Genomic DNA, 25,358 nt, shown 5'->3' on the forward strand with positions numbered 1-25,358 from the left:
GTCTTTCTTAGCAAAGAATCGAAGTTCCTTCTTCAGGTTTTTTTTTTCTTTTTTTTTAAACTAGTTTTGAGACTCTTAAAGTCTGAGAGTCACTTCTCTGCAGGATGGCAAATGATATGTGACCGACCTATCTTTTCCGAGACACACCAGTTGGGGGTAAAAACATAGCCACAAAAAGGAAACACTTTTCCTGTCTCTACCCACATCCACAAAGAGGGGGCTACAGCCATCCTCTCTTTATCACAGCTCTCTTGCACTAGGACTGTGCAGGAGTCCACGGGTGGACCTGGGGTAGGTCCACTCAGTACTCTGAATCACTGTCCCCGTCTTAGACCAAGGCTTGGTGGTAGTCACAGAGTAATGGACCCCAATTCTTTGATACGGCCATGTGTTATTTCTTCACTCCTCAGTCATTTGAAAAGTATCCAGCAGAAGCAGCTTCGAGCCACCTTTCCCCCTAGACTGCGACGTCTCTCACAGGTAGACAACCTCGCTGCTGTGGTCTGTGTGCAGAATGCCTGTTTCTCGCAGAATCAGAGGCAGATCTGGATGATCGCCCCCCACCCGCTACCCCCACGCTCCAGAAAACCTTGGGAACGCCTGAATGCTGGGGCACAGTCTTGGCTGAGGTAGAACCCTACAAGGGTCCAGGCAGGCAGGTAGGCCTGTGGCGGCGATCAAAAGATTCAGCGAGAGCTGCCCCGGGTCTTCCCACATGTGACCTAACGGGAAGAACGCTGCAACCGATACTTAAGCGATCGGGGCTGCTTCTACTTTAGGAAGTAAACAAGTCACAGGGCTTGGGCCTGTGTCCTCAATCCCAAAACCACGGGTGTAGGATTCCTTCCAGGAATACAGATTCTAAGATCGAACAGGATTTGGTGGCACTACCGACGAGGAGCGAAGTGGGGCCCGATGGGAACCACCACGCGAGACATATGGAGCCCCAGGTTCTCCAGGACCGGCTCTCCGCCACGCCCCTCCGAGGGGCAGTGGGCGGCGTACGCGTCCCCGCCGGGCTCAGCGTGCGCGTTCCCGCCGCCGCCGCCGAGGCCAGGCCAGGCCAGGCCGGGCCAGGCCGGGCCGGGCCGGGTGGGAGGGGCAGAGTGGGGCGGGGCGCGCGAGGGGGGCGGCCGCCTGTGGAGGAGGCCGAGGAGCTGGAGGAGGAGGAGGAGGAGGAGGAGAAGGGAAACGGCGGCGGCCCGGCGAGGTCGACCGGGAGGAGGCGGCGGGCCGCACTGGGGTGGGGGCGCGGAGCGGCTGAGACAGTGCCGAGCAGCCGGGGGCGGCGGCCACAGCAGCCAGGGCCTGGGCCGCGCTCCAGCCTTGCCGGCCGGTGAGTGTCAGAAAGCCCGCGGGGGAGGCCGACGCGGCCCGGGCTGCGCCGGGACCGAGGGGCGGCCGGGCCGGACCTGGGCCCGGGGCCCCGAGGAGCGGCTGGGTGTCGGCGGGCCTGGCCTGGGTGGAGCAGACGCGGCCCTGCGCCGGCCGGCAGGGCGCGCCGGGAGGGCGTTGGTGGCGCGGGCGTCCGCGCGGCTCCTCCGGCCCGGCAGCCGGGGACGCGGCCGGCAAATGCAGCCCCGAGGCCGGGGGCCGACCCCTCCCGCCCCGGCGTGCCGGCCTTTGTGTTGGGGAAGGAGTGAAGCGGGAGTTAAGTTAGGAAACCCAGGAACCTCGAAAACCGGCTTCTTTTTTTTTTTTTTTTTTTTTTTTGCCTTTTGGGAACTTGGGTTCTTTGGGGACAAACGGGTTAAAGGCAGATTGGGTGGCATCATCGACTGTCTCTACGGGATGAGTGAAGTCGGTAACTTTTCCATTCATGGAAGTGAGCGGATCGTAGTCTAGCCTCAAGTCCTTATTAAAGGGAAACTTCCTGATTTTATAGATCTGAGCGGTATGAACATTTCCAAGGTTTTTGTGTCTGTCCCGTGGCAGCCCATTGCTTGGCAGGGGGCCATGGGAGCGCACGTTTTGAGTTCGACGTAATCTCCTTTGAGTATGTTTTTAGTGTGTGTGTTTGGGAGAACAGACAAAGCGGAACAGTGTTGTTTCCTAGTACTCCATTCCGTTTTCCCTCTCTCTTGTTTTTCTTTCTGAGTCATGTCGTAAATCTCAAATAAAGGATGCTTGGGAAGGAACTGACCTTTTATTCCATCACTACTTGATTGACTCTGATCCAAGGTTAAGTTATTTATGGGTATACTAATGTCAGTGTAGATTAACCTAGAACTGTTTTATAGAAACCCGAACATTTCTGAACTTTAGTTTCTATTTATTACATTACTATACTGTTATGCCCTTTACCGGCCTAGTAATTATATTAAGATTTTACATTTGCTCATATTTGTAAAGATTTTCCAAAGCCGTCCAGCCACTGACGTGGCAGAAACAAAAAAGCAGCATAAAATGTACGGTTAAGATTTTTCAATATGCAGTTTTCGCTGAGTCACTGTTTTTTTTTTTTTAGCTTAGTCACTGTTTCTTACTACAGAGATTTAATTGGGGGTGACGGGGTGTTTTGCTAACTTTTTAAATTGCCGGCTTGTGTTTATCTGGTACTTTAATAAGGTGATAAGGTTTTTTGTAATTCTGTAAATGTTAGTGGGTGGAGTTTTGTGAGTGTTATCAGAGAACTGAAGTTTCCGATATAAGCAAACTTTTATGCATTACAACTGCACTGTATTTAATTTCAATCCAGTATTTCTCCATGTCTTGTATTGGAGACTTAAAAAAAGAAGTCCTAATAAAACATACCGTTAAAGAACAGTAATACATATTTTGAGATAATGTATATAGTTAAAAAGGTACTTTAAGGTCACCAAAATAGGCACTGGTTAATGTGTGTTTACTATCTGGTATACTGCGTTATTAAAATGTGACTTTTAATGGAGTAAGCCTTAGGTTATTCTGTATAGTTTTGGATAAATCCTTTAAGTTCCTATAACTGCCTGTTTCATTAAAAGGAGTTAGAACATGCCATGGAGTTGCATTGTGTTTATAGAATTCTTTGACATTAAAAGTCTAGAGCCAAAAGGCTATATAAAATATTACTTATTTTTAAATTCAGTTTGATAAAACAGGTGAGATTGGCCTTGGGCTTAGTGGGTTTTACATTGTAGGTAGTTACAGAGTTAAATACAGATAAGCAGGTCCCAATTAAAACCCAGTCTCTGTAAAGATCTTTTACAAAGGGTGTGTCTTTTTTTGTTTAAGGCTGTATAATGTATTAGATAGTTCCCCATATGATTGCTTTTAATAAGCTTTATATGTATAAATGGCTTGGTACTAAGTTGTACATAAAGCTTTGTGGATGTAAATATGGCTGTTGTGTAAAGTGAAGTACATCTGTTTTCTGAGGAATACATGTTTGTGTCTATTGGAAGCACATAATTATAACCAATCTTTGTAGAGTTCTAGGCTGTTTTCACAGAGTAATTGCCTCAAGGTCACAGAGCTGAGACTCCTTAGAAGCCCATTCCCCTATGTCATGTTGCCCATTTTAATGAGCTGAGTTCCACCATTTGGGTGATTATTTTTATCTCAATACCAACTCAAATAGGTTCTGATTTCAGTATTAAATATTTTTAAATATTATTCTGAATCTCATATAAGTATAATAATTTCATTTGCTTATTTGGTGGAGAACACTACAAGTAGTTAGGATTTTCACTTTGGAATAAGCTAATCATGACCATATTTAGAAATGGAAGGTATATGTTTTGATTATATCTTAACTGGAATGGTAAAAAATTGGAAAAAAATCCAATATAATTAAGTCATCATTCTATAAATAAAAAGTGTGAACCAAATTTAGTAAAAGAATGTATACAGTGTAACCCATTTTAGCCATTTGGGGTTCATCTGGGAAATGTGCTTTGAGTTGGGAGTTTGATAGTAGATTTTCAATCTTGTGTAGTCCTCCAGCTTTTTAAATCAGCGAATTAAAATGTTCAGCTGAGGTTATAGATTTATTTTGGTCTTTAACACAGTGCATCTGATGAGCTAATGGGTCGCAAGTGTTGTGTTTATTATGAAGTAATACCTCTGTACAAGAAGGATGGCACTTGCTCTAGAGGAGCTTACAACTGATTGATAAATTTGACATTTCAGTGGTAGGCTTACTGGTAATAATGGTTAACTAATTGAACAAACCTGTCTGTAGTCTGATTTCAGCCTTATACTGAAGCAACATTTTGTTGTTTAAGTAGAATTCTATTTTATCTAATACCATGTTAATAATTGTAATAAGCAGTAAGCTGATGCCACTTCCTTTTTTGAGCCTCTTTTCCTCACCCCACATTCTAGGCAGGTACCTGCACATGTGCAGACACCTCCACCTCCGCTTTTTTTCTTGAACCTAATGCCTCTATATTCAGTAACCAGTAACTAGACTGCAGGGTTGATTAGGGAATTAAAATAGGGAACAATATACAGCTAAATGTTTCCTTCTGTGCCTTTTATTACTTTTATTTTTTTTTTTATTACCATTTTTTAAAGATTTTAAAACAATGGAAGATTGAAATTGAAACTTCCTTTGATTTGCTTTTTTAATGGACGATTTCTTGTACTCCATATACAATGCCCGAGGCATATGACCTAGGTGCTAAGTAAGTATGTATGCACTATTGCCTTTCTGGCGGGTACGGTGAGGTCATTTTGGTTCAATCTGATTTTCTAGTACTAGATCTATAAGGTTATATTTATTCATGAAGTATGTAGTTTTCCCTGAAATGAAGAATCTCATTTTGTTTTGGGATCCATTTGATTATGTCTTGTATTATAATTATTTCATTTATTCATGTTTTAAAAATAAGTGAGACTCTAATGAAGCACAATTTGAAATACAGGGAACACAAGAATAAATGATAGCAATGGTCCTGCCTTCTTCATGGAGCTTATAGTGTTTCTGTAGCAAATGTTAAACAGGATAATGATTTACTGGTATTAGTAAGGAAAAATCAGTGTGTAATAAAGAGCATGTAGTAGAACATGGGATTCCATACTTTTACCTTGGGTAAGTGGAACATTCGAGCTGAGACTTAAAGATTTGAGTAGCAGTTGAAGAGGAAAAGGTGTGTGTGTGACTTAGCATATTCTAAAGTCTTGCTAATTTTTTATGTTTTATTTATGTATCTCCATACACATTTTAATGAATGTGGAAAAATAAAGAAATGCCTTTTTGAGGACAATATCTTTATGTCTAGAAATAGCCCTAAATAATAAGCCTCATTTCATTATATGGGAAAATACCATGTCTTAAAAAACTGTTTTTTATGGAGTGCTTATCAGCCAGAGTATGAGTTGACCAAGAATTTCTTTTAGAGACAATTGAAACTATTGTAAAGCATTTGATCATTTATAAATATTTTCTAGTCTAATGAAACTTTTTCAGTCATTCATCTTTAGGTAAAATTAATAGAGATGTTATTTGGAATATTAAGATTCTTTTTCAAGAGAGTTTTTAAGAAAATTTAATATTGAAAAGTTTTAAATTAAGCTTATCTTGAATTTGAAGCCTTAGGTAGCAACATGTTTATTAGTAGACCTGCTGTGTCACTGTTCAACTGATAAATGAGAGGTTACCATCTTAAACTTGTTGCCCAGGATTTATGGGCAATTACAAAATACTTTATAGAGACATATTTAACTTTAACTTGATAATAGCAATTGTATTAGAAAGAGAATGGATCTGGAAGTTCTAAATTCTGAAGCTGAGGGTTTTATCCCCAGAATACTCTTTGTGTATTGTCTAGTGCAATTTCTAAACTTACTTCTTAAATTAAGAAATATATTTTATATATATATATATATATATACACACATATATATATATATAAAACATGTAAAAATAATTTAAAACCCATATATTCAAAGCAGAGTAATGTTCTATTAAAATTATAAAGGACCAAAAAGGCTTTCTTGACCACAGGGGTGACTAGGTCCTGGAATAAACTACAAGCAATATTGTGTAATCTCCATTCCTCAAGTAACAACTTAAAATTGGATCACCAGTTGCTGAAATACTGCCTTATTTTTTAAACTTCTATAAGTAAACTTATTTCCATCTGCATTGATCAGATACAGATTTAAATCCTAGTTCTGTCACTTACTAGGTAGATGTCCTTGGGCAAGTCACTTAGCTTTTCTGAATCTCAGTTTCCTGTGGGTTGTTATGAGGATTAAGTGACATGATTTGTGTAAGGAAGGATAAAATAAGTACATAATTAGTGTTCCCTTTTCCTTCTCTCTTAAGTCTACTTCAATAAATAATAAATATTGTGGACTCATTGCTGTGGATGCTTTTATTTATTTTATTTATTTTTTAACATTTTTCTTATTCAGAGAATTAGTGTAGAAGAGGCTATTTTGAAGCTTCAGATCCCTCCACTTCCATCTTTCAAAATTATTGCTTTTCTGCCTTTAACTCAGATGTTTGTAGCAGTTGCTATTTTAAACACTTTTGAATTAAGTGATGTTTTTGAGATGTGTTCTCCCTCGTGGGGTCATGTGATGTGCCCATAACATAAAGTGTTCCTGCAAGTTCTGAGAGCAGTGGTCACTGCTTTTGGAACGGCATGTATTTTTAGGTTTCTCTCTTAGTAACAGTCAAGCTTATAACCTTCAGCATGTGAGATGAACTCAGTCTAGTTGTTGCAAAACAAGAAAGCTACAGCTGTTTTCATAGTCTTATCACTCAGTGAAAATTGTCTTAATTCTTATTAAAGTTTTTCCTTGAATGTCTGCTTAATTTACAAATGTTTGTCATTATTCGTCTGTCATTTTTTCTATTTTGATTCAACATGTCTATCTATAGATTCTGTGGAATTTATGGAGATAAACATTCAAAAGCATTTAACTCATTTTTAATTTTTAATCACACTTTAAATATAGTTTTGTTGTTAAATGTGTGCGTTGTTCCCCCCTCCCCTCTCTGTATCAAGCACCATAATATCAACTCAGAACTTTTCTACTTAATCAACAAAAGCTCTATCCGTAAATAGGTAGACTTTTATAATTCCAGTTTGAAAATTAAGCCTGGGCTGGAGAAAAAGAAATAGCAATTTGGGAAATAATTAGTTTACATTAACCACTGAACCATGATAGAATTTATGGAAAAATGTGTTAGAGAACTAGCCAGCTTTTTTGTGCTGAAGTGAAGAAAACAGGCTAAGAATTGGCTTTTTTTCCAGACAATTATTAGTACTACAGTGTAATTTAATTTGGAAAACATTGAGATGAGTTGTGTGTGCCATATAATGAAGAGATGTATAATAAGTAATTAGCTGTAGAGATCTGGAGTTTAGAAGAGTGGTCTGGGCAGAAGATACGAGATTTCAGTATGTGGATGGTAATTGAAGCTTCAGAGAAACTGAGAGCACCCAGGGAGAATATTATATAGAGAATGAGCAAGAAATTACATGCATCCCTGAAGAAGTGATATTGTAGAAGAACAGATTAAGAACCAAAAAGGATAGGGGGAAAACCAGAGAAATGTCACATCATGAAAACTAAGGAAAGATAATTCACAAAGGTGGGACTAGTCAACATAATGATACAATTGCCAAGGAAGATGAGGTCTGGAAAAAAATGCCTTTTGAATTTAGCATTGAGGACCTCAGGAAAGCAGTTTTAAAGAGTGGTAAAAATAAAGCCAGATTCGAGGGCTGACGAGTATGTGGGAGGTTAGTTTTATTTGTTTGTTTCTTCTGAAAGCTTGACTGCAAAGCCAAAAAGAATAGCAGAAGTAGGATATTGTCTTGAACTGTGGGGTACATCAAAATCAGTTTAGTTGAAATTAAAAATGTAAAAACTAAAGCATTCTCTGAAATCTGAAAGTTAAATTTGGATTTATTGTGTTTTGCATTAATTTATATACTACACAATATACTAGAATTTAAGTATTACATTTTGAAATGTTCAGCCTTTTAGGCATATTGCTATGTGGTATATAAAAATGAACTTTTGAACTGATACTTGAATAAAAGTGCTTAAGTTGTTTTAAGATGGTTTGTAAAATAAAGCTGTTAAATATATTAATTTCATATTTATATACATGTGTATTTATTTCATCCTAAAGTAAGCCAATACACCTTCATGATTTGATTAATATTAGTAAGCAATTTTTAAAAATCAACCACTTTTTGCCTAACTTCGTATGTTTTTTCTGTCTCAACAACTAGAGCTGGACTGGCCATAATGGAGGAGGAACTGCAGCATTCACATTGTGTGAATTGTGTCAGTAGACGCTGTATGACCAGACCAGAGCCTGGGATTTCCTGTGACTTGATTGGTTGTCCATTGGTTTGTGGAGCAGTTTTCCATTCTTGTAAAGCTGATGAGCATCGACTTTTGTGTCCGTTTGAACGAGTGCCTTGCTTAAATAGTGACTTTGGATGTCCATTCACAATGGCTCGAAATAAAGTTGCTGAACATCTAGAAACGTGCCCTGCAAGTGTGGTATGCTGTACTATGGAGTGGAACCGATGGCCAGTTAGTTATGCAGACCGGAAATCATATGAAAATCTAAGCAGAGATGTTGATGAGGTGGCACAATTAGATATGGCCTTGGCTCTTCAAGACCAAAGGATGCTCTTAGAATCTCTCAAAGTAGCCACCATGATGTCAAAAGCGACTGATAAAGTATCAGAACCTAGAGAACAAATCTCAGTTAAGTCAAGTGTCCCAGAAATACCACATACTAATGGTTTGTTGTCTGTTGATGAAGAATCTTATGGTGCACTTTATCAAGCTACTGTAGAAACAACCAGAAGTTTGGCTGCTGCTTTAGATATCCTGAATACCGCCACAAGAGACATTGCCATGTTAAGTACAAGTCTTTGTGCTTCTCCAAATGAAATGAATGAAGAACAAAATGCCAGGGAAAACTTACAGAATAGAATGTTGAAAGACCAGGACCATCTTTACGAGGATGAGTTAGGAGCAGTAGGTGGAATTGACCATAATCATACAAGTCATAACATCCAGTCTGAACAAAATGGTTCAAGTGATTTATTGTGTGACTTGAATACCAGTTCTTATGGCACTTCTCCTCTTTGTAATGGCTTTCCTTTGGAGGATATGTGTACACAGGTCATAGACCAGAACCAAAATATACATGATGATTCAAAACAAAGTGACTTAACAAATGGAGAATGTGTAGCATCAGATGACACTTTACAACCTTCCAGTTCACTTTCAGTAGCAGCACAACTTAGGGAAGTCATGCCAGCTAGTGCTTTGCCTAATGGCACAGTTCAGCATATCCTCATGCCAGATGATGAAAGTGAAGGAGAATTGTGTTGGAGGAAAGTAGACTTAGGAGACTTGAAGCATTTGGATGTCTTATCTTTCAGTCATCCTCCTCCATTCAAATTTCTGTCTAATTCATGTTGGTCTAAACCAAAGGAAGATAAAGCAGTAGATACATCAGATCTGGAAGTTGCAGAAGATCCAATGGGCCTCCAAGGAATTGATCTAATCACAGCAGCGTTACTGTTTTGTCTAGGAGATTCTCCAGGTGGGAGGGGTATATCTGATAGTCGCCTGGTTGATGTTTATCACATTGACTTTGGAACTCAAACTTTTTCACTTCCATCTGCAATATTAGCTACAAATACAATGGTTGGGGAAATAGCCTCAGCTTCAGCTTGTGATCATGCCAACCCACAGCTTTCAAATCCAAGTCCTTTTCAGACACTTGGGCTGGATTTAGTATTGGAATGTGTTGCTAGGTACCAACCCAAGCAGCGTTCAATGTTTACATTTGTTTGTGGACAATTATTTAGAAGAAAAGAATTTTCTTCACATTTTAAGAATGTGCATGGTGACATTCATGCTGGACTCAATGGCTGGATGGAACAGAGGTGTCCTTTAGCATATTATGGTTGTACCTATTCTCAGCGTAGATTTTGTCCATCCACACAAGGAGCAAAGATTATACATGACCGCCATTTGAGGTCATTTGGAGTTCAGCCATGTATATCTACAGTATTAGTAGAGCCTGCTAGTAACTGTGTGTTGGGATTATATAGTGACCATCTAAGTGGTCTTCCTTTTGAGGTTCTGCAACATATTGCAGGCTTTCTTGATGGCTTCAGTTTATGCCAGCTCTCATGTGTATCCAGGTTAATGAGGGATGTCTGTGGCAGTCTGCTTCAGTCTCGTGGAATGGTCATACTGCAGTGGGGGAAAAGGAAGTATCCAGAAGGAAATTCATCATGGCAGATAAAAGAAAAGGTTAGTTTAATCTTAACTGTATCAATCCATTTGATATTTAATAGGTACTTAATAATGTTGCTGAATTAATAAAATTAATATCTTGTTGAGAAATTGACTACCCTTAAAACTTATTAACCCAGTATGATGACAACCTTTTTTTGTAGTGATAATTAATGAAAAACAAAGATAGATTGTTTGTCGTAATCACACATTTACAGCAGACATCCTAGAACTGATTCTAATATGGCAGAAGCCACTTCTATTTCTACAGTTGAGCAGTTCTGTACACATTCAGTTCTTCTGTAACAGCTCCCTTTGTTTGAGTCCATGTTTACCATCTTCAAATCTGAGCTCTATCTGAAATATTTTCACCAAAGGAAATGGAGAAAGCAAGGAGGCTTACAACTGACAGTTTCTCTCCATTAACAATTTCTTTCATAGAACTTGGTTGTTTCAGGTAGAATTTATATAGGGAGAGATGACAAAAAAGATAAAACTGCAACTACTAGTAAGTGACCAATGGAGTATTGCGGGGTTTGAGAATATACGTAGGTGGATGTGGAAATGTAATAGACTGAAGTGAGGTAAGAAGAGGGCAGTGTGATTTGATATTGTTGATGCGGGTTCCGGGGTTGGTACAGCACAAGGGGTGTTGCATATTGGAGTCTTGGGCTAGAGTTTCAGCAGACCAGCAAACAAATCCTGGCTCCACCATTTTCTTCTGTGACCCTATTTTAACCTGGCTTCCATCTGAGGCACTATGTACCAGAAACTAGAAGGCATTACAAATGTCTTTCCTTGAAGATGTTTTTCAGTTTTGAATATTTATAATGTGCAACTTTACATTTTATAAAGTGGAAAAAAATTGATGTACTTCAGACCAGTTGCACAGGGTTCAAATTTCTGGCTACTTTTTTCTTACCCTTAGGTTTTTCTCTTACTTTTACTCATCGCTCCAGTTTTTCAGAATTCTATACCTACTTCTTTGTTCTCCTGTGGCTTTGACTAATAAATGAACATACTTTTCCCAAAAGGGAATTCTGGTGGCAGAAAGTTTCATACTTGCTTCTATCTGTGTGTATATAATATTTTCGTTTTCCACTTGGCATATTTCTTTCTTTGGGATGGGACACTCTGAGGATAGCTTCATTTTTTTCCTCACCCACTAGTATCGACCTATAAAGTATCCTTGGATTTTAAATTGCCATCATTTCTGTATTACTCACACATCTCTATCCTGGCCATTTTCTCGTCTGAACTCCAGACCATTGTGTACATGCGTCTACTGGACATCTGTACTTGATAACCTCACAGTGTCATCAAACTCAGCATGTCCAACCTACCCCACTTAGTAGGGATAGATGGCATTGTCTGAGAAGGTGGCATTGTCATCTGTCAAACTGCCTAAACTAGGATTTGGAAGTTAGGGTTAGCCTCCTTTTTCCTCCTTTATTCCATATCCAGGTAATCACAAAGTCCTATTGGGTCTCCCATTCTCATACCACTCAGGTTTGTCTTACTGTTTCCACTGCCATTTTCCCCATCTTAAGTTCTCTCCTGGATTAGTACAATAGCCTCCTAACTGAGTTTCTGTTTGCAATTAGGTCCCTCTCTAACACAGTCTCTACATAAAGCCTAGAGTAATAACTATCTTCTTAAATGCAGTTCTTACACTGCAGTGTTTAAAACATTTTTACAAATTTGTCCATTGCCCTGGAATAGAGGTAAACTCTAATGAAATATATGAGTTTTTTTAATCTTGTCCTTGATGTTTTCTTCCTTAAGGTCTTTAAGTATGCTGTCCTTAATATCTACATTTGAGCACTTGGAATTCGCTGGATAGTGTGCTAATAAGCAGTTTACTTTTGTTGAATCACTTAATCTACTGTTCCTGTTTTGTGGGTGAAGAAACTTAGCTTTAGAGAGGTTAAGTAATGTGTCCAACTAATTCAGGCATTCAGACCTGGGAAACCTGTCTCTGGAGCTTGTGATCTTCATCTCCTGCTATGTCCTGCTTACTCTTCAGATCTTCCTCATGAAAGCCTTTTGGAACCACACCCTGGAGCCTTCAGAGAGGATACCCCTCTGTTCATGTGGTATCCCATTACGTGATCCTACTCGGTAGACCCCTACTAAAGCTCATACTGTGATCTTTTAGATTCACTGTTCAATTGCCAGTGTTTTTCATTTGACTGTAAGTTCTTTGAGAAGTGAGACTCTGAGAACCAAAATATCTGCTGCCTAGCACAGCATCTACCATATAGCAGGCACTAAGTAAGTACCTGATGGATACTTTTGAATGAAAATTTGGCCCATTACTACAAAATTTGGTCATCAGCATGTAGGAACCATCCTTTTTTCCTGAGTTTGTTTCACCAGACTCTTAGCTGTATGGAAGTAGGGAGACTCCTACCATTGATTGAGTCCTTCAGGTAATTTACTCTGCTGAAGCTTAACAAAAACTCACTCTGTAGTTCCATGGAAATGGGGAATCATAGGGAGGCTAGTGACATCTATAATGTCTATGGGTAGCTATTCTCACTGGGGCTTTCACTGACTACTTGGAAATGATTCCATACTAGGTAATAGATAAAAACCCTAAGGAGTATAGTGAGTAAGTATGCATAGTGCTGAAAAGTGGTGACTTCTGTTGCCACCTGAGAAATGAGTGTGTTCCCATAGAATTTGAAGGCACCTGGTCACATTGGAAGGCATTATTACCATCCTTTCCTGAGAGGCTCTAATGAGTGCTGGAGGCTTCCTTCAAATCCACTGCTATTTTCTAGAATGTCTGCTGTTTACCGTGTAATTCAGTGTTCTTAAACTAAACATTTGCCTGCTGATGAGCTTAGCTAGGACGCCTAGGCCTGTTCTGTCCCATTCATCCCTGTTCCCCAGTTCTGTCCTGCTGTGTTGCTGCTTACTACCTATGTTCGCATAACTTTATATTTTGAATTGTGAAGATGAGAGGGGCCACAGCAGTTATTGCTGGACTAATAAGATGACAGTGCTTCAGAGCTTGGAGTTGCTGACTGGTAAAAGGGGAAAGTAACTCGTATTTTTACCAGGTAAAAGGGGAAAGACACATGAACAGGGATAGCAAGTGAATATTTTGCCTATAAGTGCATTTTGTAATATATAAAGTAAAATAAGGTTGATTTTACAAAAGTTTGTTTTATATAAATTTTCAGAAACATTTTCAGCAAATTGAAGCACCCTGTGTTCTTGAATATTACTGAGTACTTTAGTATTTATAAATACTAGGAAGATAAGATATGTTGGCATAGTATTAAAGTGTATTTTTTAGTATACTTCACATAGTGTAATAGGAATGGGAAAAAACCGATCATAAGTAACACTTGTATTGTCAGTATCTCCAGACTAAGTAAAGATAGTTCTATGTGGTTAGTTGGATAGGATGAAAGAAGAGTGTGCAATACATAATGTTTAAAGAAGTAGCTCTGAATTCATGAGGTCATGATTTTTTAAAAATTGCTTAATAAGCTAGGTTGGATGTGATTTTTTAATGTTGGATTTTTTCTTTTGGTGGGGGTGGTTATCAGATTTATTGAAGTCATAATGTCACAGAAATGATACATGTTATAAATATTTGATAAACAGATTTGTATCTAAATGGATTTACCACTTTTAATTTTGTAGCTAACTGCTTGAAACTTTATATTGGATGTTTCTCTAACAGTAGAAATATATGCAGTTAGAGCAAGAACTGTGTTTTGATTCATGTAAATTGACTTGTTTAAATCTGAAGTAGAATTTTCTTTTAGGTGTGGCGATTCAGTACTGCATTTTGTTCTGTTAATGAATGGAAATTTGCTGACATCCTAAGCATGGCTGACCACTTGAAGAAATGCAGTTATAATATTGTAGAGAAACGGGAGGAAGCAATTCCATTGCCATGTATGTGTGTAACACGAGAACTCACTAAAGAAGGACGTTCACTTCGTTCAGTTTTAAAACCTGTACTTTAAAACCACAACTCCACTTGTGCATACATGCAAGCACCTAGTATACTTTTTCGTAATATGTGACTTTATTAATGTATTAAAGATTTCAGCTAGCTAAATTTATTGTCACTATGTATATAACATTTTGAAGTGACATATATTTTTATAAAGTACTGTTTATTTGGAAAAAGTTGCCTTAATGTTTGAAATGTGTGAAATTTTTGGAACTTGCTGGACAGGGTGATTTAGCTTTTAGCTACATAATTTTCAGAATTCATATTTTTAATGGTGTGCATATTTTGGTTCTTAAATTTTTTGCTTCTTAAACTAACCAGATCCCCACCAAACAATTTATTCCTCACGTTTTCTGTGGGTTGCAATCCATGCATTCAAAAAGCAAAACTTTGAGTAAAATTTTTATAACATAAGTTTCTTGGGAAAAAACATCCAGTTGCTTAAGCACTGCCATAAGATCATTATAAAGATTTTATTTTCTAGTGCCCTCCTTATATAATTGTTGATATGTAGATCACTAATATATAACGTAATATTTAAAATCATGACTGACGTTTGGTAATGTCATTTACCATGTTTTAAAAATAATCCACAGAAACGTTTTCACCTTAGGTATTTACAACTCTCGTACAGAGTACCACATGCAGTTTTCTTTCTTGTTGCCCTCCACATCCAAAGACACATGGCATGTACCATAAGTTAGGGTAAATCAAAAACAAACAAAAAGCCTGTGAGTTTATTTTAATTTTAAACTGCTCTTGTTATTATATATTTGCCAGGCATTTGGTATTTGGAGAGGAAAATATACCTCATTTTAAGTTTGAATTGGACATATTGTGTGAATAATCAAATAGAATGCAAAGGGCTTAACTTGTTGTCATAAACATTTAAAATTTTTGCTTGCTGTTTATAAAAATCACAACCATTTTGTTTTAAGACATTTAAAAATGTGAAATTTGGTTATCTTTGTAAAATGACAATCATGAAAATGCAGAAACCTGTCTTGGTTGACAATCTCTTTAAAACATTTCCAGGTTAATTTCCCATAGATTTCTCCACCAAAATGGGTAAGAATCGCATCTTTGTATAAAGATCAAGTTACAACACAAATATTCAAAGACCTATTTTTTTTTTTTTTTGGTATCATTAATGTACAATTACATGAGCAACATTATGGGTACTAGACTCCCCCCATTATCAAAGTCCCCACCACACACCCCACCACAGTCACTGTCAAAGACCTATTCTTGAAATATTTTATTATAGTTTTCAAATTGATTCATACTATTACTAACTTGATGTGGTCAGTTTAAAAAAATGAATATATCAGTATTTAGAAATAAATCCAAGTGATGAGGGTGTGCACTTAAATAATTTAAGTACCTCTGGCATTTGGCAGTGTGAAAAGTTGACAAGTTACTGTGTTTTAAAATGTCAAAACTCTGTGTGTCTTCTCGTCCTACATTTGTCCCTGGGAGTGCTCTATTGTTACTAGGTTCTTGATTCCCATATACAGCAGTCAGACTGGGCAAAAGAGTTCTTGGGCATTAGAAAATAATTCTGAATTGCATGACACTTCATTGGATCAAGTTCTTATTGCAGTTGAAAAATACAGCATTAAAAACTAATGAGTTGTTTTGTCTCACCTTCATTTTAATTAGTAGAATACTTATTTCCCAGTACTTAAACTTTTTTTCAACTGTGAGATTGAGATTACATAAACAGTGTCTATTTCTGTGAAAAAAATCAGAAATAAAGTATCAAATACTATAAAATATAATGCTACCTTTTAAAGTTTTGCTGAAGGATGTGTCTGGTTAGGACAGCACAAACATTAACTCTTTGTTTTATGGTTGTGCTTTTTAATATCCTTGGGTTTTAAGTCTAGACTTATTTTTCCCACACTGCATCATGCTGTAGTTAACATTTTCCCACCATATATTTCTTCTACACATCTTTGGGTGTTTTTTGTTCTGTTTGTTATGCCGCCATAATAGTTTATCAAAATGTTTTCTTTGTGCAACATCTGTTCAAATTCTAATAAAATTAATATTTCCCCTTTATATGGCTCAGTAACTTAAAAGAAAAGCTTTCATTTAAATAAAATTTTAGTACTTGTTTGACAAATTCCAAACACAGTCATATTGTTTTTATAGTGTGGGTTTTCTGCATGTTGTAGGTGTTGATGTTCATTGCTTACCTATGTTTTACTGGTGAGCATTAGGATCTTTTTCCTAATTTGGAGAACTCATTAGTTAGCTTTTTGTGCCCCTTTAGTGTGTTCTTGAAAGTAGGCCCACCAAGGTGTGTTGAAAGGTGGAAGATTCTGGCAATATTATGTTTCTTAAACTTGGAACAGTTTAGCCTTTTAGGCATGATAAGTTTTGTATGCTGGTGAGGTAATTTGTCAGTTGAGAAGTCTTTGTTGATTCCTTAGTCTTTGCTAAGCCAGCAGGATGAAGGGACGGATAATCCAAGTTATCAGGAAGGAGGGAAATCGTTGCCTCCTTCCCAACAACTGCCTGTAGTTTAGTGTCCCTTCTCCCGGGTTCCCTGTCTCATTTGGTCTTTTGAGGTGCACAGATCACTTGTAGTTGTTGTTTCCAAAGTGTGGTCCCTGGACCAGTAGCATCAGCATCCCTGGGAGTTTGTTTTGTGTCGCTGCAGACTGGTGGGCACTAGAATTAAACTCTGGGGTGGGAACAAGCAATTTGTTTTAACAAAGGCCTTCAGATGATTCTGATGCACAGAAAGGTCTGAGAACTTAGAGGGCAGCTGGGATATGCCAGCTGTGCTCCTGAATGGGAGTGGGTATATTTGTGTATATACATAAATGTATGATCCAAAAGTAAGACTATTAGTAATTTATTATTAATTAATGGCTAAGTTAAATGATATATATTGTCTCAATCTTAGAGCCATATGACAAAATACATTGGATACCATGGTACATTTTTTTAAAAACTAGTAGTTTACTAGTATTTTAAATTTACTGTTACTACTAGTATTTCACTAGTGTTTCTTCTGTTCAAGTTAAATTGCAGTGCAACTTATAGTTCATTAGCACTAACAATCTAGCCTAGTCATCATTCATTCTCTGTTTAGTGGTTGCTGAGTCATGTGAACATAATTAGATTTCTAGGATAAGCAAAGAGAGTAGAACTAGACAAATACTGGATTAAATACTACAAAAATATTTGTAGAGATTCTTTCAGTCCTATCAGTATTAGATATTAAATGTTGAGTTTCCGGTTTGTCAGTAGTATAGAATCTTATCTAGTTTTTGACCTTGTGCTACATATACCATTAATGTTGATGCTGTTATTAACTATCCCTTAACACTGGATGTTGGGATCTTATTAACTGTTGAAGATAATGGGATTTTTAACAAAACTTCTATATCCCATTAAGGTATGGTAGTTTATGTTACTATGATAATAGTTTTTTACTCTGGCAGTTTGAATGTAGTTTTTGATGTTTAGAAGTAAAACAGATTTTTGTATGTTTTGCACCCTAACCTAAAAGTAGATGGATAGTTTTTAAAATGTTGTAGGGAATAGTTATGCAGACATTAAAAAATGTGTTTATTTTCATGCATGACACACCACATTGGAAGGTGATGTGACTGGAATCTGCAGAGGTGGGTGTTTAGAATTGCGGTAGAAAGAAAACATTTGGCCCTCATTCTCCCAGAAGACTGGACAAAGCCTTTTGATGGAAAGAATTTCTCAGATATGTGTTTGGCTGGTTATGTAAGTACTGCTCTAAGTAGTCTTACTTAACATGCTCCTGAGGCCTAGGAAGCAAGAGAATATTAGTTATTCCTTTAAGGAAAATCAGCTCATCAGTGACTCATCAATTGTGTTTAAAATAGTTCAGTGATGGATTTTGTTAGTTGACCTAAATCAGATTTCCAAACAAAAAGTTCGAGATGTGTAAGTGAAGGCCAACTCTAGTAAACCCCTTCCTGAATAAGGGAAGAGGAAAGATAGTTTCTTTTTAGTCATCTGTCACACAATTATTTTCTTTAATTTAAATGATCAAGGTAAGTTCAAAAGATAAATCCCTTCAAGTTTATATTTTATGGATGAGAATACTGAGGTACTCAAAATTTAGGTACTGAGGAGTTACATGGGAGTATTTGAGAGAAATGTGCCCTCACATAGTTTACTTTTCTACTTTACAAATGCAGAAAGAGAAGGGACATTTAGATATAAGGAAATTACTTTGGAAAATATTACTGTCTAGAATATATAATTCTTAATAAGTGTTTTGTAAAGAATTATTGGGTAATACCGAAAGGAAACAAAGTAGAAATTAAGCATGGTATGTTGCCTTGAAAACCCTTTGCAAAAACTAGGGTCTTTTGCCGAATTTTTCAAGTATTTTATTCTATCTGTGATTGATAAAATTCTATAAATTTGTTGTTTATATTTATTTGCATATATGATCCCCATAAATTGGCCAAGCATATTTGAATACATCTTGAGATGTACTAATGGTGATACATCTTAAGTTGCTTTTTTATATCTTAGAACATTTTAAAACTAACATTTTGTATTCAGAATGTGTGACATTCCAATGTATTATGTGGGAGTGACTTTTCATCAATAAACTACAAAGAAATGGTTTACAAGGACGATTCATGAATATGCTCTATAGAAACAGTAAAAAATGTATTGATATGAATCTCCTATTTTATGATTCTTTTATCTTTTTGTCATGTGGGACTGAGGCATCTGTTATTTACCATGAAGAAAAGTATTTCTGAAGCAAACTGATAACAAAAACAAGGGAAATGTTTCTTCTTTCCTAACACCAAAAAAATTTAAACATCCCCTAAATGATTTTATAAACTCGTTTTCATGCAAATATTACAATAGGAAATACTTTTTTAATACATCATTAGTTCTAGAGTATTTGTAATTGTGTATATGTTTTAAAGTAGGAAAACTGCATTTCTGTCAAACTCTTAATACTGACCAACCACTCAGGTCAAATTGTCCTTTCTCAGTAAAAGCAAATTTATCAGATTTAATTTGTACCTTTTTCTAATACAGCTGTTAGATTTTTTTTCTCAGACAAGATACTTAAACAGGCAAATAGGTTGGTCTCGGTTCATTCTTTGGCAGAGGAACTGACTAGGGTTAGATTGCCTTCTATACCCCACTTGTCACAAAGTAACATTAAATGTTACATTATTATTCAGTGTTCTAATAACATAATAATAACAGTAATTTGTTATTATTCAAAACATTGAAGTTGAGAAAAGGAGACCCTGCCCTTTGCTGTCCTTAGAATGTGTATTTCCATTGCAGTGCCCTTTCCATTTTAACTGTCATTATTGCTTATTGATCCCATGACTTCCATTTTCTGACTATCAAAAAAACCTAGATTAATTACCTGTGGTTTTTAAAAAGAGTTCTGCTAATTAGTGTATGTTAGGCAGTTTGGGTCAGTAAGCTTAAATTTGATTAAGTAATTTCCTCAGCTTTTAAAGTCACACAGCTCACCAATACATTCGTAGTATTGAGAAATTGAAGTATCAGCATTCAGGTTTAACCTCATTATTTGATTAAAAGAACTCAAACCATAGAAATGGTAGCTATAATTGGTACTATATCTGTTCAAAAGTAGAATTACCCAGTGAGTACTAACCTTTAAAAATTGTTACCTGTGTTAGAGGTTTGGAAAAAAGTAGAGAATGGTACTGATACCCAGCAACATTCCAAACTCTTGACATATGGAATAAATTTCTTTGAGTGGCTAATTATTCAGTGGACATGAATTTTAAAGATGTTTATGCTGCATTTAAAATGTTAAAGTTGTTCATTTGGTCAATGTTTAAGCACCAGTCCATCCTGAAATCTTGAATTGCATTCTGAAAGGTAACTGAACTGACTCATTTATTTACCTCAGATGTCATTTCGTTTCCAGTATCTTTTTCTCATGGTTTACCTTAATAGTTGGTTTTTTTCTTAAATGTAAAAGGATATGGTATTTCTTGAAATATGCTGAGTGAAAGAAGCTATAAACACAAAAGGCCACAGACTGTATGATTCCATTTATATCAAATATCTGGAATAGGCAAACCCATTGAGACAGAAATCAGATTAATGGTTGCTAAGGGCTGGCAGGAAGGGGATGGTGGGAAGTGACTGCTTAATGAATACTGGTTTGCTTTTGGTGGTGAAAATACTCAGAACAAGATAGCGTTTATTACACAACAATTTGAATGTAATTGCCAACTAAATGACACTGAATTGTACACTTAAAAATGTTAGATTGTAAATTTTATGTAATGTGTATTTTAGCACAATTTAAAAATGGGGGGAGGGTACTGCTGTCATTACCGAAGCCAAAAAATACTGTGTTCTCAAGATTTGTGAAAGGCTCCAGTTATGGTTTAGAATTAATTTACAGCACTAGTAAATGTGACAAATTCCGTTTAAAGTCCTAATGAAATTCATGAATACCATCACAGAAGTACCACTGACAACAGCAGAAATAAAGTTGTTTCACACAATTTCCTTACATTTAATGCAACTTGGACTTTGAATAATTGGCTTCCAAGTCAAATGTTCATTTTTCACCTTTTACATTTTCTTGCGATTCCTTGTGGCACATCTCAATCACACTTCTTAAACTCCGTTTTTTTTTAATTGTGTAATTTCAGGATCATTTTTATAGTTTCATACTTTGTGTTCCTTTAAAAGAGCAAATGCAATGATGTATTAGATAAGACTAATAAATTGAACTGATGTATATATTTTGTATTTTTTTTTTGTCTTTTGGGAAAAACATCTGAATCTTGGGATTGGTTGGTATTTTAATTATCATTTAGTCTCTCACTTTATATTTGGAGAAACCAAAGCCGTGTTTGCCACTGTGTCCATTCATTTAACAAGCATTTATTGAGCACTCATGCCAGGTTTTGTACGGGCTTAATTCTAGAAGGTTGTGATATACCTGAAGTTACACAGGGAATTACTACCGGTCCTTTTTCCTCCTCTTTGCCTTTCCCTCTCCCCTTTTTCTCCTCCCCACCACTATATATCTGGTAATTATGCTCCATATATGGGCAATGGACAAGTTCTAGAGAAGGAAAGTCTTTAGGCAGAGATTCACTTGAAGTGGTTCTTCACATAAGACACTTCCCCAGACACCTTAAAGAGATGTTCTCGAGTACAGTGAAATCCACACGATCATAGTCTATTACTTGAGGAATGCCTTTACTAACAATTAAGTTTACTTACATGATTTTGGGGAAGAGGTATTTTCAAATCACTTTAAACCAATTATTTTTCATGATGTTCTAAAAAGCTAACTTGAGAAAATTGTTGATTAAAATCTTTTTTTGAAAAGTTATGTTGCTTTGCAAATAACTGCTTCTCATATAATTGGGGGCATATATGCTAGTTAAAATGTGTGTTTGTTCCAAGTTGAGCAACAGTAAGTATAATTAAGTCAACTTAGCAGAATGTGGCTGATAGTGTCAAATGATCAGGATAAGCAGAGTACAGACGAGGCAACTTGTACTGCAAGCTTCACTACATACTATAGCAGGGTCCAAAGTCAAAGAGAATGAAAGGAAGGGAAATAACTGTTTTTACTCTGTTTATTGTGACTTTTCATTGTAATGATTTCTAAATTTTATGATATTTCTACAATAGTTAGGACTTCTAACCAAATAGGTTATTTGAGCCAGACTTTCTTAGTCGTCACTTCTTATTCCATCCCTTGCAAGCTACACTTCTGCACCTTTTCCCAAAGACTTTATATCCTTTCATGTCTCTGAGCCTTTACATATGCTTTTTCCTTTGCCTAGAATGCTCTCCCCAACTTTGCCCGGTAAACTTCAGTTCACTGGTGAGGATCCAATTCTGATGTCACCTGTTTTTTTCCTAAACTATCCCAAGCCAATGAGTCACTCCTGTCTACGTCCTTTTTTTTTTTTTTCATCATACCTTTTTTCTGTATTTGTCATACTTCATTGCAATGATCTATTTGCTGGTTCTGTACATAGCTATAGATATTGCCCCTCTAGGTAAAAACCTTTTGGCTTGGATTAACTTTGGATTCCTGTGCCTATCAGAGGGCCTTACACACAGAAGGCATTCAGTAGATGTCTCTTGAACTAATGAAAAACAATGGGGTAAATTTTAATACTGTTTCAGTTAGTTTTTGCTGCGTAACATTCTACCCCACAATTTCATGGCTTGAAACAAGTTTAATTAGATCACGATTAGTTAGCTGGGCTCTTTCTGGCCTGGCCTGACTTGGCTGATCTCTGGTTGGCTCACCCATCTGTGATCAGCTGATGGGTCAGCTGGAGGTTAGATGGTCCAAAATGGCCTTACCTACTTGGCTGGCAGTTGGCCAGGATGATGGGGCTGTGTAGGCCGCATGTCTCATCATCCAGCAGGTTAGCCCAGGCTTGTTTACATGGCAGTAGCAAGAAGAGCCAGAGAGCAAGCCTTGGTGTGCAAGCTCTTTCCAAGCCACTGCTTGTCATATTTGTTGATATCCCATTTTCTGAAGCAGTTACATAACCAAACCCAGATTTAAAGGATGGGAAAACAGATACCACCTCCTGATTGGGAGGAGTGTTGTGTATAGGAATTGGGAGATTTATGTCTATTTAAATCTACTACAAATACCTAGGAAATACCCAAATTTGATAGTTTCTCCTCCCCTCTTTAGATTTCTCTTACAAACTTCCCTGAATATTAAAAACTAAGGCCAATCCAAAATCAGAATTACCTCCTGTTTTCTTCCAAACTGGAAAGAATAAGAAAATAATGAATTTTATTTTTCAGAAAATTTTTACAAGAATTTATTGGGAGAAATGGAATCAGAATAAAAGAATTATAATCTTGAAAGGTCTCTATGTTTAACTCCTTTGGGCCCACGAGAGGACCAGAAAGTTACAAGATCATGTAGCTTTGACACAGTGGTCTGGTGTGACGCAGAAGTGGTGGCAAGATTGTCTCTCAAGGATGCTTGCTGGACAGTGTGAGGTAAGGCTTGGAGAAAAAAGACCGGAGCTGGAGAGTGGGGGAAAAGTTTGGGAAAGCTTAGGGTCCAGGGCATTTAAATAGTAGAAGAGAACTGGGGAAGAGAGAAAAGATTGTTTTGAGAAATGTTGGTATAGCTTATGATGGAGAATCTTTGGATGTTCTTTGCAAGAGACAAAGTTTGGGTTTCTTGTGAAACTGTTGGCTCATGATCCATGGTTCCTTGAATGTAACTGGGAATGCGCCACATAGACCACCAATTACATTCAGTTTACAAAATCAGAATAGCTCTCAAAATACGACTAACATTGATAAATTGGGAGGCTCTGATGGTATGTAATGAGTTGGAGAATTTTGTGACCACAATTCATGCATGGGGCTGATTCTCAGTAGCAGTGTAGTCTAGGTGAGAGCGCTTTATCCCTGAGGGCTGCTTTAAACGACTGCGGTTGGTAAGGGGCCCCCGTGGTAAGGGTGGCAGGGAAGAGCAGCAGCAGGAGGAGAGCACTGTGGTGGAAAAGTGACTCATACTTTTAACGTTTACAGGAGCTGTAGACATGACCCATCTTTGATTGCTGATATTAATAATGTGTGTGCCCTTTATAGTTTTTGATAGGAGTTTATGGATTTTTTTTCTCAAAGAACCAACCTGGAAAAAAACAAAAACCAACCTGGCTTTCTAAATTTTCTCCCTTGTTTGTTACATGTCATGGATTTTTGCCTGTTCCCTTTATTGTTTCCTTTTTTTCTAACTTGTGTTTACTCTGCTCTTTGTTTACCAGCTGCTTCTTTTGGAAACTTAGATCACAGATTTAAACCTTTTTTCCTTTTTATAATTTAGCCATTTAAAGATATATATTTCCCTCTAGTCACTGCTTCAGTTGCATCCCACAAATTTTGATGTGTTATATTTCATTATTCAAAGTATTTTCTCGTATCTTCTATGGTTCCCTTTATTTACTTAGAAATATGATGTTAAATTTCCAAATTGGAGGAATTTTATAGATGAAAGATAATACTGTTTTCTAACTTCATTGTGCTCAGAGAATATACTCTGTATGATTTCAAACTTTTGAAATTTGTCATTAATTTTATGGCACTGCATGTGGACAATCTTAATGAAACATCTATACACTTGGACAGAATGTGTATTCAGCAGTGTGGGGTATAGCATCTAGTGAACGCCATTCCAATGTTATAGAGCCTTACTGATTTCTTGTGCACTTGCTATCCATGATTGAAGCAGGTGTTTACATCTCCACCTATGATTGTGGGTTTAATTCTGTTTTCGGTTATGTCAGTTTTTGCTTCAAATATTTTGAAGCTCTTAATAGCTATATATTCTTTTATTATTGTGTCTTCCTGACAAATTGACCCTTTTATCTTTATGAGATGTTCTTCTTTATGTTTGGCAAAAGATATACAATGGAAAAGAAATGCTATGGAAAAACAAAGAAGTAGAAGAAAAGAGAAGCAGGAAGGCAAGGATGAGAAGCAGCTTGCAATTTTTTAAAGTGATCAGAGTAAGCCTCCTTAAGAAGATAACATTTGAGCAAAGACTTGAAGAAGTTAGCAAAGTGGCTATCTAGCAGAAAAGCGTTCCAGGCAGGGGGTGGTGGCAAATACAGACGCCTGGGAACAAGATTGTGCTGAGTATTTTCAAGGAATAGCAAGCAAACCAGTATGACTAGAGAGGAGTGAGTGAAGAGGAAAACAAGAGAGGCTATGAGAAGGGGAATGGGGGCCCAGATCATGCAGAGCCTTGAAGGTTTGTGAGATTGGTTTTTACTTTTAGTGAAATGGGAAGACTGTACAGGGTTTTGAGCAGGCTCTTGTGACATATGTTACGCAGCTCGTTGTGGCTACTGTGTTGAGTATAGGTTATACTGGAACAAAGGAAAGAAAAGGAAAGCTGTTTGCAGCCTCTTGCAGTAATCCAGGCAAAAGAAGGAATGATTTGGGTCAGGGTATTAGCAGTGGAGGTAGTGAAGAATAAGAGAAAAAGAGGAGTCAAGGATGACTTCAGATCTTTCGGACTGAACAAGTAGAACTCTTACCCGACTTTATAAATAGGAAACTAAGGTCTATCTCCATTCATTAGTAACTACCCAGAGAAGAGGTAACAGGGAAGTTAGCATTTAGT

At 37.2% G+C, this 25,358-nt stretch overlaps 1 protein-coding gene across 1 annotated transcript; it reads left to right on the plus strand.

Moving 5' to 3' along the window:
• The first annotated feature begins 1,162 nt into the window (after positions 1-1,162).
• On the plus strand, positions 1,163-16,259 carry FBXO30 (F-box protein 30). The gene is made up of 3 exons (XM_036906884.2): positions 1,163-1,336; positions 8,181-10,236; positions 14,004-16,259. The coding sequence occupies exons 2-3, from the start codon at positions 8,197-8,199 to the stop codon at positions 14,205-14,207; spliced, it is 2,244 nt and encodes a 747-aa protein (XP_036762779.2). The 5' UTR covers positions 1,163-1,336; positions 8,181-8,196; the 3' UTR covers positions 14,208-16,259.
• The last annotated feature ends 9,099 nt before the right edge of the window (positions 16,260-25,358 follow it).

The sequence above is a fragment of the Manis pentadactyla genome, chromosome 12 (assembly GCF_030020395.1).
Source record: "Manis pentadactyla isolate mManPen7 chromosome 12, mManPen7.hap1, whole genome shotgun sequence".
Classification (NCBI taxonomy): Eukaryota; Metazoa; Chordata; class Mammalia; order Pholidota; family Manidae; genus Manis; species Manis pentadactyla.

Excerpts from the sequence above, each read along its gene's own strand:
- FBXO30 (XM_036906884.2), top strand. The coding sequence starts at position 8,197 with ATGGAGGAGGAACTGCAGCATTCACATTGTGTGAATTGTGTCAGTAGA. Across the intron at positions 10,237-14,003 it reads CATGGCAGATAAAAGAAAAG|GTGTGGCGATTCAGTACTGC; the intron begins GTTAGTTTAATC and ends ATTTTCTTTTAG.